The sequence below is a fragment of the Carcharhinus amblyrhynchos genome, chromosome 22 (genome assembly GCF_965287045.1).
Source record: "Carcharhinus amblyrhynchos chromosome 22, sCarAmb.v2.hapA, whole genome shotgun sequence".
NCBI classification, from domain to species: Eukaryota; Metazoa; Chordata; class Chondrichthyes; order Carcharhiniformes; family Carcharhinidae; genus Carcharhinus; species Carcharhinus amblyrhynchos.
The window spans coordinates 37624752-37640612 of NC_137345.1; the positions used below are offsets into that span (position 1 = coordinate 37624752).

The 15861-nt window shown below is 47.6% G+C and overlaps 1 protein-coding gene across 1 annotated transcript in view; it reads right to left on the reverse strand.

Moving 5' to 3' along the window:
* Positions 1-2039: 2039 nt before the first annotated feature.
* LOC145356865 (transcription factor ETV7-like) overlaps positions 2040-15861 on the reverse strand; it is a 62588-nt gene continuing 48766 nt past the window's right edge. The window contains exons 7-9 of the mRNA XM_080209823.1: positions 11825-11967; positions 6247-6347; positions 2040-2439 (exon numbers count right to left, since the gene is read on the reverse strand). Coding sequence (XP_080065949.1) covers positions 2325-2439; positions 6247-6347; positions 11825-11967 — 359 coding nt within the window. The 3' untranslated portion in view covers positions 2040-2324. The remainder of the gene's footprint in view (positions 2440-6246; positions 6348-11824; positions 11968-15861) is intronic.

Genomic DNA, 15861 nt, shown 5'->3' on the forward strand with positions numbered 1-15861 from the left:
AGATTTTCCAAACATTTAATGCCAATCTTGCTGCATTCGAATGAAACTTGCAGATGCCAAGTGTGATGGTGGAGATGTGAAGAAAAATAAATAAATATAAATTTTTTAGTTGCTGTACCCATGACGTCATTTTTTTTGTGCTTTTCAAAGTAGACAGTTAGTGCTCAGACAAGATGGCTCCAGCTGGTCACAAACTGGCTTCCAGAAGCTTCTGAATCATTTCAAAGTGAACAAAGGTTTACTTCCCAAATGTCTGGGATGTAGTGTAAACATTCCAGTCTAGCCAGCATGATGGTCCAGCAGACAGTCTGTGTGCACCAGCCAGCTTCCAACAAAAGCCAACCTTTGCAGCTCCTAATCTCTAATGATGGTGCCAATGGTCAAAGTTTTACAGGCGGAATTTCCCCGTCCTGCCCGCCACAGGGATTGTAGTGGGTGGGGCAGGACCACGTAAAGATCCTTTGACCTCGGTGAGCGCAGCCGGAAATTTCTGCCCAAAGCGTTCTCACACAACGCTTTCAACAAGAGGGCTTTGTTTTAACAATCTGCAACTACTGTCACCTGATAAAACCTGGGCTGTCTGAATTCCTTCCGTTATACAGGGCAGAACTTTCCCCCAAAACATTCTAAGTGTCGTAACCTTGGGAAAAGAGGAGTGATCAGGGCTAATCTCTCGGGTGAGCTCTACATTGCAATCTTTCGACACTCACACTTCTCTGGAGAGTTGGGAATTTGGTACTTGGGGTGGGGGCGTGAGGCGGGGGGGGGGGGGGGGGGGGGAGTGTAAACTCACCGTAAAACCACCATCAGAGCGCTCAGCTGCCATGTCGTAAGGCGGCCCCAATCTCATAGTGCATTGGGAGAACCCCCTTCCATCCACTATGAACACTGAACCCTCCCCCACCCTGCCACAAGCATGTTGTCACTCCACCCCCTGCCCCACCATGTCCATCCTGATGCGGCAGCCAGCACGTGGGATCAGGGGCCTCCTGATGGGTCCCCTGTTGACCCCGACATACCACCTCCCATCAGGACTCCCTGTGTGATCCACCTCTGCATGACCCTCCTGCATAGACCCCCCTCCCATCATTGCACCCCCCCCCCCATGCCTAATCCCCCTGGTCACCCTGGCACTGCCCCAGCACATCAGTGGTGCCTGATGTCCACTGCCAGGGTGTCTGCTGGGCAATCCCAGGTGGGCACTGCCTGGTCAGTTTTGATCAGTTCCCATTTTAAACCTGTTTTTACACTGAGACAGGTCACTGTCTATGTCTGCAATCATCGGGATTTAGTTTTAGTTCATTTACTTGATGTATATAAGGCTGTCACTAGAAAACCATTTGTCTTCCATCCCCATTCTCCCCTGAAGATTTGGTGATGAGTAACATTCTTTCTTTTGGCTGCTTTATTTCAATGTGCAGTATTTTTACATTTTTTGCACTGGTGTCTGGTAGCTCTATTACAATCTGGAGAGTAACTTTCAGCTCACCCCACTACTGTGTGATTGCCTTCTTGAACTGCTGCAGTACATCTTGTGTAGGTACACCCAGATTGCAGTTAGGGAGGATGTTCCAGGATTTTGACTGAATGACAGTGGAGTAACAGTGATATATTCCCAAGTCAGGATGGTGAGTGACTCGGAGGGAAACTTACAGGTGGAGCTATTCCCAGGTATCTGTTGCCCTCGTCCCTCTAGATGGGTGAGGTCACAGTTTGGAAGGTGCTGTTGAAGGAAGCTTTAGACATCCACCCTCCTACTGCAGGTTAACCAGCTCCAGTCAGTCCTGACAACTCCATGCCCAGACAGTTGTTGGAATCCCTGCAGTTCATCTGCCAAGTTCAAATGAGGTCTCAAAACTGGCTGGAGAGTGGGGCCTGTTCAAACCCACATTGGGCACCCAATCAACACACAGCCACTCAGTGCCCTAGGAGTCAGCAATGAAACCCTCTGGCTTGTAACACAAGTACTCAGTTCCAGTATTCTGGTCTGTCACATTGAACGAGACGGACAAACACAAAGAATGTGGCAGAATTAGAAATGGTGCAAAGTATTCAGAATTTATTCACAATTTCCCTTCAGAATTTTCACAGCAAGCTTCTTAGTATATCTTACAGTTCAGCAGTGCATACATCAAATGTAGTGCTATTGTCACCAAATCAAAGTCACAAACCCACATAAAAACAGGAAGATTTCACATTGGTACCATTTGGAAAAGAGAGAGAGTTTGTTTTGGATTGGTGAAGCCCCGATTGACAAGTGTCAGTGTGTACAGCAGGAAGTGGTCAGGCTCAGAGTTCAGCTACGTGCCGTTTTTATATCATTGTCATGGTGATAGTTGAAATGTGTCCTCTTTGAAATCTGCTCCTTCCTGTTCCTGTAACTCCAGTTGCTCCAATTTATCTGGTTTGTGGATCATTTCGTCCGGAGTCTTCAGGAACCTGTGCAAACGGGATCCGCTTAGGGATTATGCTGTGACATTTAAAACTCCAGCTAAAGTAAGATCAGGGAGGGATCGGCTCCGAGGCTGTGACACCATCCGGGAGGACAGAAAATTCAACCTCCGGTGGTAATGATCATAGAAAGGTTCGCAGTCAGAACAGAGGAACATAAAATATCATTCAGCCCATCAATCCTGCTGCCTCCAATGTCATGTAGACTCTACCCTATTGTGGCCACGATCGGCCCATTTAATCTCCCGCAAAGCCCCAAATCTCACTTATTGAGAGAGGCATTGAACAAATGGTATTGAGTTTCACTTAAGTGACCTTCTAGAAAGAACTAGGGGCAGGAGTAGGTCATTCAGCCCCTCGAGCCTGCTCCAACATTCAATAAGATCACGGCTAATCTTCTATCGACCTCAACTCCATTTTCCTGCCCGTTTTCTATAACCATTCAAGCCCATTACTAATTAAAAATCTGTCTATCTGTGTAAAGATCCCATTGGGGAGGTTGTGTTTTTAATTTTTTTACTCCCAATATCATACCCCTGGGTAACCCCAGATCCATCACGCTGGAGACAACCTTCCCATCAAGCGTGATTCCAAATCCAGGGACGCATCTGACAATCTTCAGGACAGGGCTTTCAAAGTCAATTCCTCTTAGAACACAAGCGCTGCAATGCTGAGCAGGATATCCTTTACACGTACTCTTACTTACTGTCAAATAAACTAACAAATGTTTCACTGTTCACTTTGTTCCTTTGTGGTTTAGTTCAGGCAGTTATACCATCTCTGACCCTAATCACTTTCAAATGCTCCTGACTGTAACCTCACAGCTGAAGATCTGAAAGGTGCCTGTGGGATTATTGGGTGCATTTTTCCTATTCCTTGTACGAATTGTTCCCACCTGGAGCACGCATCGGGAAACTGCACGCACTGAGTTCAGAAGGTTTCACTACAGTTAGAACAAAATACTGCAGGTGCTGCAAATCTAAAATAAAGACTGGAATATGCTGAAAAAATTCAGCAGGTCTGGCGGCATCTGTGGAGAAAGAAACAGAGTCAACATTTCAAATCGGTGGAGTCATACGGACTGGAAACGTTAACTCTGTTTCTGTCTCTCCACAGCCACTGCCAGACCTGCTGAGTTTTGCCAGCATTTTCTGTTTTTGGCTCATAATTTCTCACCCATTTGTTTTCAAATTAATATTAAATTGATTGTCTAGGTAGCTGCATTCATGTCTTATATCAGTGGGTAACACTGTTCTGGGAGCACAGCCAAAAAACTCACTCGATATCCCAGCAAGAGTTAACCTGCTGAATCAGGAGGCAGGTAGCTGGGTAAAATCTACAACCCTTTAACAGGGCTAAAGCAGCAGTATATAATCCCAGCTCCAGGATCCCACCAGAGATGCAGGAGGGTCACTTGATTAGAAAACCCTGAATAATTCCATCGGTAGCTGGAAGTAGCTGTCTCTCCAGTGTTTCAAGGTGATGATGGTTTTATAACCTTGCCCAATGCTGTTTGAAGATTAGAAAGCTCACCATGCGGTATCATAATAACTGCTGCCTGACTGGGGGCAGTGGCGTGCGACTGAGTTTAGACAATCCTCTCCATCAGCTCAGACTATGGTGGGAGAACTCTAACTTCTAACTCAAGGTTGTGCATGATAATCAAAGCTGGCATTCCAGTGCAGGGAGGGTGCACTGAGGGGGTGCTGCACTGTCACAGGAGCCATCTTTCGGATGAGATGTTAAGCCGGGGGTGGATGTAATAACCTACATGGCACTATTTTGAAGAGCTGGGGGATTATTCCTGGTCTCCTGGTCAATATTTATCCCTAAATCAACATCACAAAAACAGATTATCACTTTGCTATTTGTGCGATCTTGTTGTGTGTAAATTGGCTACGATGTTTCCTGTATTTCACCAGTAACTACACATCAAAAGCACTTCATTGGCTGGAAAGGGTTTTGAGACATGCTGCGTTTGCTGAAGAAACAAGGAGTAAGGAGCAGTCTCTCCCCTTCCCACCCAGAGCTTTGCTGTCTTCCCATGGTGCAGGCCGGGCCTTATGAATTATGCAGACTGCTTTGTCAATGTCATTAACACCCAGTCCATGATGTAGGAGAATGTTCAAATCTCCACTGAGTGGGATTCAGCAACTGTGACCCACAACCCTGACTGTAACCGTGACCCACAACCCTGACTGTAACCATGACCCACAACCCTGACTGTAACCATGACCCACAACCCTGACCCTAACCGTGACCCACAGCCCTGACCATAACCATGACCCATGACTCTGACCATAACTCTGACCCATGACTCTGACTGTAACCATGGCCATAACTGTGACACACGACCTGACCATAACCCACAACCCTAACCAGAACTGTGGCTCACGAACCTGACCATAACAGTGACCCACGACCCTGACCGTAACCATGACCCACAACCCTGACTGTAACTGTGACCCAGGACCTGACCGTAACTGTGACCCAGGACCCTGACCATAACCGTGACCCATGACCCTGACAGTAACCCAGGACCCTGACTGTAACTGTGGCCCACGACCCTGACTGTAACTGTGACCCATGACATAAGAACATAAGAACATAAGAAATAGGAGCAGGAGTAGGCCATCTAGCCCTTCGAGCCTGCCCCGCCATTCAATAAGATCATGGCTGATCTGTCGTGGCTCAGTTCCACTTTCCCGCCCTCTCCCCATAACCCTTAATCCCCTCTCTTATCAAGAACCCATCAACCCGCTTCTTAAAAATATTTAGCGAGGCAGCCTCCACCACTTCAACGGGCAGAGAATTCCAGAGATTCACCACCCTTTGAGTGAAGAAGTTCCTCCTCAACTCCGTTCTAAACCGCCTCCTCTTTATCTTGAGGCTGTGCCCCCTAGTCCTACTGTCTTTTTTGAGCGGGAAGAGTCTCTCCACCTCTATCCTATCCATCCCATTCATCATCTTATACGTCTCAATGAGATCTCCCCTCATTCTTCTAAACTCTAACGAGTACAAGCCTAGTTTATTCAGCCTCTCCTCATAGCTCAATCCCCTCAACTCCGGTATCAGCCTAGTAAACCTCCTCTGCACTCCCTCCAGGGCCAAAATATCCTTGCGCAGATGCGGTGCCCAAAACTGCACACAGTACTCCAGCTGCGGCCTCACCAATGCCCTATACAGCTGCAGCAAGACCTCCCTACTTTTATATTCAATCCCCTTCGCTATGAAGGCCAGCATCCCATTCGCCTTCCTGACCACCTGCTGCACCTGCAAGCTGGGTTTTTGCGACTCATGCACAAGGACCCCGAGGTCCCTCTGCACCGTCGCCTGCTGCAGTTTTTCGCCACGTAAGTAATAGTCCTGACCCTGACTGTAACTGTGACCCATGACCCTGACAGTAACCCAGGACCCTGACTGTAACTGTGACCCATGACTATGACTGTAACTGTGACCCATGACTCTGACCGTAACTGTGACCCATGACCCTGACTGTAACTGTGACCCATAACTCTGACCGTAACTGTGACCCATGACCCTGACTGTAACCGTGACCCATAACTCTGACCGTAACTGTGACCCATGACCCTGACTGTAACTGTGACCCATAACTCTGACCGTAACTGTGACCCATGACCCTGACTGTAACTGTGACCCATAACTCTGACTGTAACTGTGGCCCATAACTCTGACCGTAACTGTGACCCATAACTCTGACTGTAACTGTGGCCCATAACTCTGACCATAACTGTGACCCTGACAGTGTGGGCCAGGTGTCTTGGTCTCACTCACCTGAAGACCAGTTTCTGGCCGGGTTCTTTTTTTATGATGTTCAGTTTGTAATAGTGCCGTAGAGCTCGTGACATCTTCTCGTACGTCATGTTTACTCGGTTCTGGGTGGAAGCAAAAAGAGAAAATCTTTTTCAAAATCAGAAACAGGGATGAATCGATTTCAGCCGATGTAGAATCCACCCATCATACTCTCCCGCCACCTATTTAATCTGGTTTCTCAATGTATGGACTCTTTCTCCAGCTGACACCAACCACCAGAGGCAGCACATAGAGTCTGGAGTGAGGGATGTGGGAGTCCTAAAGCTACCAGGTTAAACATGGGCAAGGAAACCTCCTGCTGATTACCACGTACTACCTCACCCCCCTCAGCTGATGAATCGGTACTCCTCCATGTTAAACATTACTTGGAGAAAGCACTGTGAGTGGTAAATGTACTCTGGGTGGGGACATAAGAACATAAGAAGTAGGAGCAGGAGTAGGCCATCTAGCCCTTCGAGCCTGCCCCACCATTCAACAAGATCATGGCTGATCTGAAGTGGATCAGTTCCACTTTCTCGTTCTCTCCCCATAACCCTTAATTCCCTTGTCTATCAGAAATCTATCTATCTGTGACTTAAACATATTCAACAAGGTAGCCTCCACCACTTCAATGGGCAGACAATTCCAGAGATTCACTACCCTCTGAGAGAAGAAGTTCCTCGTCAACTCTGATCTAAACTGCCCCCCCTCCTTATCTTGAGGCTGTGCCCTCGAGTCCTGCTATCCTTTCTAAGCGGGAAGAACCTCTCTATCTCTACCCTATCCATCCCCTTCATTATCTTATACGTCTCTATAAGATCCCCCCTCATCCTTCTAAACTCCAACGAGTACAGACCCAGTCTATTTAGTCTCTCTTCATAGGCCAACCCCCTCATCTCCGGTGTCAGCCTGGTGAACCTTCTCTGCACTCCCTCCAAGGCCAATATATCCTTCCGCAAGTGCGGCGACCAAAACTGCACACAGTACTCCAGCTGCGGCCTCACCAGTACCCTGTACAGTTGCAGCAAGACTTCCCTACTTTTACATTCTATCCCCCTCGCTATAAAGGCCAACATTTCATTCGCCTTCTTAATCACCTGCTGCACCTGCAGACTGGATTTTTGCAACTTGTGCACAAGGACCCCCAGGTCCCTCTGCACCGTAGCATGCTGCAGCTTTTTGCTTTTTAAATAATAATCCCTCCTACTATTATTTCTGCCAAAGTGGATAATCTCACACTTGCCAACATTATACTCCATCTGCCAGGTCCTTGCCCACTCACTTAGCCTATCCAGATCCCACTGCAGAGTTTCCACACCCTCCATGCAATTTGCTTTTCCACTCATCTTCGTGTCATCAGCAAATTTCGTCACCCTACACTCAGCCCCCTCCTCCAGATCGTCTATATAAATGGTAAATAGCTGAGGCCCCAGCACCGATCCCTGCGACACTCCACTAGTCACCAACCGCCAATCAGAATAGCACCCACGGATACCAACTCTCTGCTTCCTATTAGACAGCCAATCCTCTATCCACGCTAACACCTTACCCCCAACTCCACGCTCCCTAACCTTCTGTAGCAACCTTTTATGAGGCACCTTATCAAACGCCTTTTGGAAATCTAAAAACACCACATCCACTGGTTCCCCTCTGTCTACCGCACTAGTCACATCCTCATAGAAATCCAATAAATTTGTCAAACACGACTTCCCCTTAACGAATCCGTGCTGCGTCTGCTCGGTCAAACCATTCTTTTCTAGGTGCCTTGCTGTTTCTTCTTTGATGACAGATTCAAGCATTTTTCCAACTACAGACGTTAAACTAATCGGCCTATAATTCCCTGCCTTTTGTCTGCTACCTTTTTTAAAAAGTGGCGTAAGATTAGCTGTTTTCCAATCTTCTGGCACTTCCCCGGAATCCAGTGAATTTTGGTAAATAATTACTAAGGCATCCACTATCACCTCTGCCATTTCTTTCAGAACCCTGGGATGCATTCCATCCGGTCCTGGGGACTTGTCCACCTTCAGTCCCATTAGTCTATCAAGCACTACCTCTCTAGTGACAGTAATCGCATTCAGGCCCTCAACTCCTACCATCCTTCTATCTTTAATATCCGGCAAACTATTCATGTCCTCCTCCATGAAGACTGAGGCAAAAAACTTATTTAAAGCCTCAGCCATTTCCTCATCGCCCACCGCTAAATCCCCCCTCTCATCCTCTAACGGTCTAACATTCACTCTAGCCAGCCTCCTCTTCTTTATATATTTGTAAAAATGTTTTTATACTTAGTGCTAGTTTAGCTTCATAGTCAATCTTTCCTTTCTTTATCACCTTCTTAGTCATTCTTTGTTGATTTTTAAATTTTTCCCAATGTTCATCACCAAGAATGCCTTGGTAACACCATTACTGGTCAAGCTGACTGAGTCATAAAGAGATTAGCTGCCAGACTGGGACTGTGGCAAATAGTGAGGCAATGAACAAGAGGAAAACTACTGATGCTGCAAAGGCTCTGGGCCCTGATAATATGTGGAGATGACGGCATTGGACTGGGGTAAATTCAGTAAGAAGTCTCACAACACCAGGTTAAAGTCCAACAGGTTTACTTGGTAGCACAAGTCACTTGCTTTTGGAGCGCTGCCCCTTCCTCAGGCGAGTGGGAGCTCTGTTCACAAACAGGGCATATAAAGACACAAACTCAATTTACAAAATAATGGTTCAAATGTGAGTCTTTACATTTGATCAAGCCTTAAAGGTACAGACAATGTGAGTATAGAGAGGGTTAAACACAGGTTAAAGAGATATGTACTGTCTCCAGACAGGACAGTTAGTGAGATTTTGCAAGCCAGGCAAGTTGTGGGGGTTACAGATAGTGTGACATGAACCCAAGATCCCGGTTGAGGCCATCCCCATGTGTGCGGAACTTGGCTATCAGTCTCTGCTCAGCGACTCTGCGTTGTTGTGTGCTGTGAAGGCCGCCTTGGAGAATTCTTACCAGAAGATCAGAGGCCGAATGCCCATGACCGCTGAAGTGTTCTCCAACAGGAAGAGAACACTCTTGCCTGGTGATTGTTGAGCGATGTTCATTCATCCATTGTTGTAGCGTCTGCATGGTCTCCCCAGTGTACCATGTCTCGGGACATCCTTTCCTGCAGCATATCAGGTAGACAACATTGGCCAAGTTGCAAGATTATGTGTACCCGGTGGATGGTGTTCTCACATGAGATGATGGCATCCATGTTGATGATCTGGCATGTCTTGCAGAGGTTGCTGTGGCAGGGTTGTGTGGTGTTGTGGTTACTGTTCTCCGGAAGGCTGGGTAGTTTGCTGTGGACAATGGTCTGTTTGAGGTTGTGCGGTTGTTTGAAGGCATGTAGTGGGGGTGTGGGGATGGCCTTGCGAGATGTTCATCTTCATCAATGACAGGTTGGAGGCTCCGGAGAAGGTATCGTAGCTTTATCGCTCCGGGGAAGTACTGGACGACGAAGGGTACTCTGTCCACTGTATCCTGTGTTTGTCTTCTGAGGAGGTTGGTGCAGTTTTTCGCTGTGGCACGTCGGAACTGTCGATCGATGAGTCGAATGCCATATCCTGTTCTTATGAGGGCATCTTTTAGCATCTGGAGGTGTCTGTTGTGATCCTCCTCATCTAAGCAGATCCTGTGTAGCCGGATCATTGACATGGATGCCATCACCTCACATGAGAACACCATCCACCAGGTACACGGTACACACTCTTGCAACTCGGCCAACATTGTCTACCTGATACGCTGCAGGAAAGGATGTCCCGAGACGTGGTACACTGGGGAGACCATGCAGACGCTATGACAATGGATGAATGAACACCGCTCAACAATCACCAGGCAAGAGTGTTCTCTTCTTGTTGGGGAACACTTCAGTGGTCACAGGCATTCACCTTCTGATCTTCGGGTAATTATTCTCCAAGGCGGCCTTCACGACACACAACAACACAGAGTCGCTGGGCAGAGACCGATAGCCAAGTTCCGCACGTGAGGTCGGCCTCAACCGGGATTTTGGTTTCATGTCACACTATCTGTAATCTCCACAACTTGCCTGAGCTTGCAAAATCTCACTAACTGTCCTGGCTGGAGACAATACACATCTCTTTAACCTGTGTTTAACCCTCTCTCCACTCACATTGTCTATATCTTTAAGACTTGATTACCTGTAAAGACTCTCATTCCAACCATTATTTTGTAAATTGAGTTTGTGTCTTTATATACCCTGTTTGTGAATAGAACTCCCACTCACCCGATGAAGGAACAGCACTCCTAAAGTTAGTGGCTTTTGCTCCCAAATAAACCTGTTGGACTTTAACCTGGTGTTGTGAGACTTCTTACCTTGACAATATTCCAGCAATAATCCTAAGACTTGTGCTCCAGAACTTGCCGCTCCCCTAATCAAGCTCTTCCAGTACGGTTACAACACTGGCATCTACCCAACAATGTGGAAAATTGCCCAGGTACGTCAAATACACATAATGTGAGATGCTGGCGTTGGCCTGGGGTAAACACAGTAAGAAGTCTCACAACACCAGGTTAAAGTCCAACAGGTTTATTTGGTAGCAAAGTCCACTGGCTTTCAGAACATTTCTCCTTTGTCAGGTAAATGGGAGTTCTGTTCACAAACAGGGCATATAAAAACACAAACTCAATTGCTGAATTCTCCATCACCATCCTTGGGGGGAAATTAACTGGACTAACCATATAAATACTGTAGCTACCAGAGCAGGTCTGAGGCTGGGAATTCTGTGCCCCTCCTGACTCCCCAAAGCCTGTCCACCATCTACAAGACACAAGTCAGGAGTGTGATAGAAGACTCTCCATTTGCCTGGATAAGTGCAGCTCCAACAACACTCAAGAAGCTTGAGACCATCCAAGAAAAACCATTCTGCTAGATCTGCACTGCATTCATCACCTTAAATGTACATTCAGTAGTGCATGGTGTTTACCATAAGACACATTGCAGTAAATCTCCAAAGCTCCTTCGAAAGCACTTTCCAAACCCACAACTTCTACAATCTAGAAGGACAAGGGCAGCAGATGCCTGGGAACTCACTACCTGCAAATTCCTCTTTGAGTCACTCACCATACTGAATTGAAAATATATCACCGTTCCTTCACAGTCACTGGGTCAAAATCTTGGCACTCCCTCCCTAAAAGCACTGTGGGTGTACCTGCACCACGTGGACCGCAGCAGTTGAAGAAGGCAGCTCACCACCACCTTCTGAAGGGCAATTAGTGGTGGGCAATCAGTGATTTAGTGGAATGGCAGAGCAGACCCGACAGGTGAATGGGAACTACTTTTCTGGTGTTACCTGCAGCAGCTACCTTGGCTGTTGTTGTTGGGGAAACCTCTAATTAACAAGATGGTGCACAGTGGACAGTATTTGCTGAAAAGGCTCATGGGATAGAATGTGAAGCTGGCAAGATTTATCAATCAGGATTTATCATTTCAAATAAAAAGTTGATTGTCTGTCTGTCACAGAGAACACAGTCCTCATGTAGATGTCATTGTTCCCCAAGAATCAAATATCTGCTCACCTTATGATTCCCCCAGAGACGTGCCAGTCCATTGGGATCCACCACTCGGAAGATCTTTGAATCTTTATCTTCCCACCTGATGTACTGCTCATATCGACTGTCCGACAGAAGTTGATAAACGTAATCCCAGAGCAGCCTGCAGTCTGTATAGGAATCACTCCATTAGCAATTCTGATTAGATCACAATCCCTACGCCTGATGAAACCAATCTCATTGCTCCATTTATTTATCTTGTTCATTTCCATCCAGAAGCAGAACACCGGAATTTCTCACCTTTAACCTTTCAAAATCTAAATATTAACTCTTCTCTTATCGACTTATCTTGTCTTTTTCATTCTTCATTATTTGATAACCCTCTGTCACGGGACTTGGGGGCTTTTACAATTCAGACCCAATTTAAACAGAGCCAGCCAACAAATGTTTGGCAAATGGAGTTGATTTTAAGGATTATCTTAAAAGAGGAGAAAGACTTTGAGAATAGAAGGGTTTAAGAACATAAGAACATAAGAAATAGGAGCAGGAGTAGGCCATCTAGCCCTTCGAGCCTGCCCCGCCATTCAATAAGGGAGGGAATCCCAGAGCTTACGGCCTCAGCAACTGAGGGCCTGGCTGCTAATGGTGAAGTGATTAAAACTGGGCTGCGCGGAATTGAAGAGTGGTTTTAGAGCCTGGAGGATATTTCCGAGATAGGTTAGGCCAACAAGGGATTTGAAAACAAGTGTTGTTTCATCAGAAGCCATACAGCACAGGGATGATGGATGACAGGAAGCTGGCACAAGGTAAGAAGCAGGAAGTAGAGTTTTGAATGATCTCAAGTGTAGAGGTTAGGAGAGCAGCCAGGAGTGTGTTGAAACAGTCGAGTCTCAATGCAATGAGGGCACAGAGGAGGGTTTCAGCAGCTGAGAGAGGGGAGGGTCCAGATGGAGTTACAAAAATAGCAGCTCTCAGCGATGGCGCAGAGTGTGGTCAGAAGCTTAGACTAAGGTCAAATATGGTGCTAAGTTTGAAAACAATCTGGTTCAATGTCTGATAGTTGCCAGTGAGAGGGATCGAACCGGTGGTGAGGGATCGAACTGGTGGTGAGGGATCGAACTGGTGGTGAGGGATCGAGTTGATGGTGAGGGATCGAGTTGACAGTGAGAGGATTGGCTTAACAGTGAGGGGATCGAGTTAATGGTGAGGGGATTGAGTTGACGATGAGGGGATTGAGTTGATGGTGAGGGGATCGAGTTGATGATGAGGGGATTGAGTTAACGGTGAGGGGATCGGGTTAACAGTGAGGGATCGAGTTGACAATGAGGGGATTGAGTTGATGGTGAGGGCATCCGGTTAATGGTGAAGGGATCGGGTTGAAGGTGAGGGGGTCAAGTTGATGGTGAGGGGATCGGGTTGATAGCGAGGGGATCGAGTTGATAGCGAGGGGATCGAGTTGATGCTGAGGGGATCAAGTTGATGGTGAGGGGATCAGGTTGACGGTGAGGGGATCGAGTTGACGGTGAGGGGGTCGAATTGAAGGCGAGGGGTCGAGTTGATGGCGAGGGGGTCGGGTTGACAGTGAGGGGTCGGGTTGATGGGGTCGGGTTGATGGTGAGGGGGTCGAATTGATAGTGAGGGGGTCAAGTTGACGGTGAGGGGATCGAGTTGACGATGAGGGGATTGAGTTGATGGTGAGGGGATTGGGTTAATGGTGAGGGGGTTGAGATGATGATGAAGGGGTGGATATTGATAGTGAAGGGGTGGATGTTGATGGTGAAGGGGTGGATATTGGGGTGAAGAGGTGGATATTGGGGTGAAGGGGTGGATATTGTGGTGAAGGGGTGGATATTGGGGTGAAGGGGTGGATATTGATGGTGAAGGGGTGGATGTTGATGGTGAAGGGGTGGATATTGATGGTGAAGGGGTGGATATTGGGGTGAAGGGGTGGATGTTGATGGTGAAGGGGTGGATATTGATGGTGAAGGGGTGGATATTGGGGTGAAGAGGCGGATATTGGGGTGAAGGGGTGGATATTGTGGTGAAGGGGTGGATATTGGGGTGAAGGGGTGGATATTGGGGTGAAGGGGTGGATATTGATGGTGAAGGGGTGGATATTGGGGTGAAGGGGTGGATATTGATGGTGAAGGGGTGGATATTGATGGTGAAGGGGTGGATATTGGGGTGAAGAGGCGGATATTGGGGTGAAGGGGTGGATATTGTGGTGAAGGGGTGGATATTGGGGTGAAGGGGTGGATATTGGGGTGAAGGGGTGGATGTTGATGGTGAAGGGGTGGATATTGATGGTGAAGGGGTGGATATTGATGGTGAAGGGGTGGATATTGGGGTGAAGGGGTGGATATTGGGGTGAAGGGGTGGATATTGATGGTGAAGGGGTGGATATTGGGGTGAAGGGGTGGATGTTGATGGTGAAGGGGTGGATATTGATGGTGAAGGGGTGGATATTGGGGTGAAGGGGTGGATGTTGATGGTGAAGGGGTGGATAATGGGGTGAAGGGGTGGATGTTGATGGTGAAGGGGTAGATATTGATGGTGAAGGGGTGGATATTGGGGTGAAGGGGTGGATGTTGATGGTGAAGGGGTGGATATTGATGGTGAAGGGGTGGATATTGGGGTGAAGGGGTGGATGTTGCTGGTGAAAGGGTGGATATTGATGGTGAAGGGGTGGATATTGATGGTGAAGGGGTGGATATTGGGGTGAAGGGGTGGATATTGGGGTGAAGGGGTGGATATTGATGATGAAGGGGTGGATATTGATGGTGAAGGGGTGGATATTGGGGTGAAGGGGTGGATATTGATGGTGTAGGGGTGGATATTGATGGTGAAGGGGTGGATATTGATGATGAAGGGGTGGATATTGGGGTGAAGGGGTGGATATTGGGGTGAAGGGGTGGATATTGGGGTGAAGGGGTGGATATTGATGGTGAAGGGGTGGATATTGGGGTGAAGGGGTGGATATTGATGGTGAAGGGGTGGATATTGATGGTGAAGGGGTGGATATCGGGGTGAAGTGGTGGATATTGGGGTGAAGGGGTGGATATTGATGGTGAAGGGGTGGATGTTGATGGTGAATGGGTGGATATTGGGGTGAAGGGGTGGATATTGGGGTGAAGGGGTGGATATTGGGGTGAAGGGGTGGATATTGATGGTGAAGTGGTGGATATTGGGGTGAAGGGGTGGATATTGAGAGTGAAGGGGTGGCTATTGATGGTGAAGGGGTGGTTATTGATGGTGGGGGTGGATATTGGGGTGAAGGGGTGGATATTGATGGTGAAGGGGCGGATATTGGGGTGAAGGGGTGGATATTGATGGTGAAGGGGTGGATATTGATGGTGAAGGGGTGGATATTGGGGTGAAGGGGTGGATATTGATGGTGAAGGGGTGGATATTGATGGTGAAGGGGTGGATATTGGGGTGAAGGGGTAGATATTGATGGTGAAGGGGTGGATATTGATGGTGAAGGGGTGGGTATTGATGGTGAAGGGGTGGATATTGATGGTGAAGGGGTGGATATTGATGGTGAAGGGGTGGATATTGATGGTGAAGGGGTGGATATTGATGGTGAAGGGGTGGATATTGATGGTGAAGGGGTGGGTAATGGTGAAGTGGTGGATATTGGGGTGAAGTAGTGGATATTGGGGTGAAGGGGTGGATGTTGCTGGTGAAGGGGTGGATATTGATGGTGAAGGGGTGGATATTGATGGTGAAGTGGTGGATATTGATGGTGAAGGGGTGGATATTGGGGTGAATGGGTGGATATTGATGGTGAAGGGGTGGATATTGGGGTGAATGGGTGGATATTGATGGTGAAGGGGTGGATATTGATGGTGAAGGGGTGGATATTGGGGTGAATGGGTGGATATTGATGGTGAAGGGGTGGATATTGATGGTGAAGGGGTGGATATTGGGGTGAAGGGGTGGATATTGATGGTGAAGGGGTGGATATTGGGGTGAAGGGGTGGATATTGATGATGAATGGGTGGATATTGATGATGAAGGGGTGGATATTGGGGTGAAGGGGTGGATATTGATGATGAATGGGT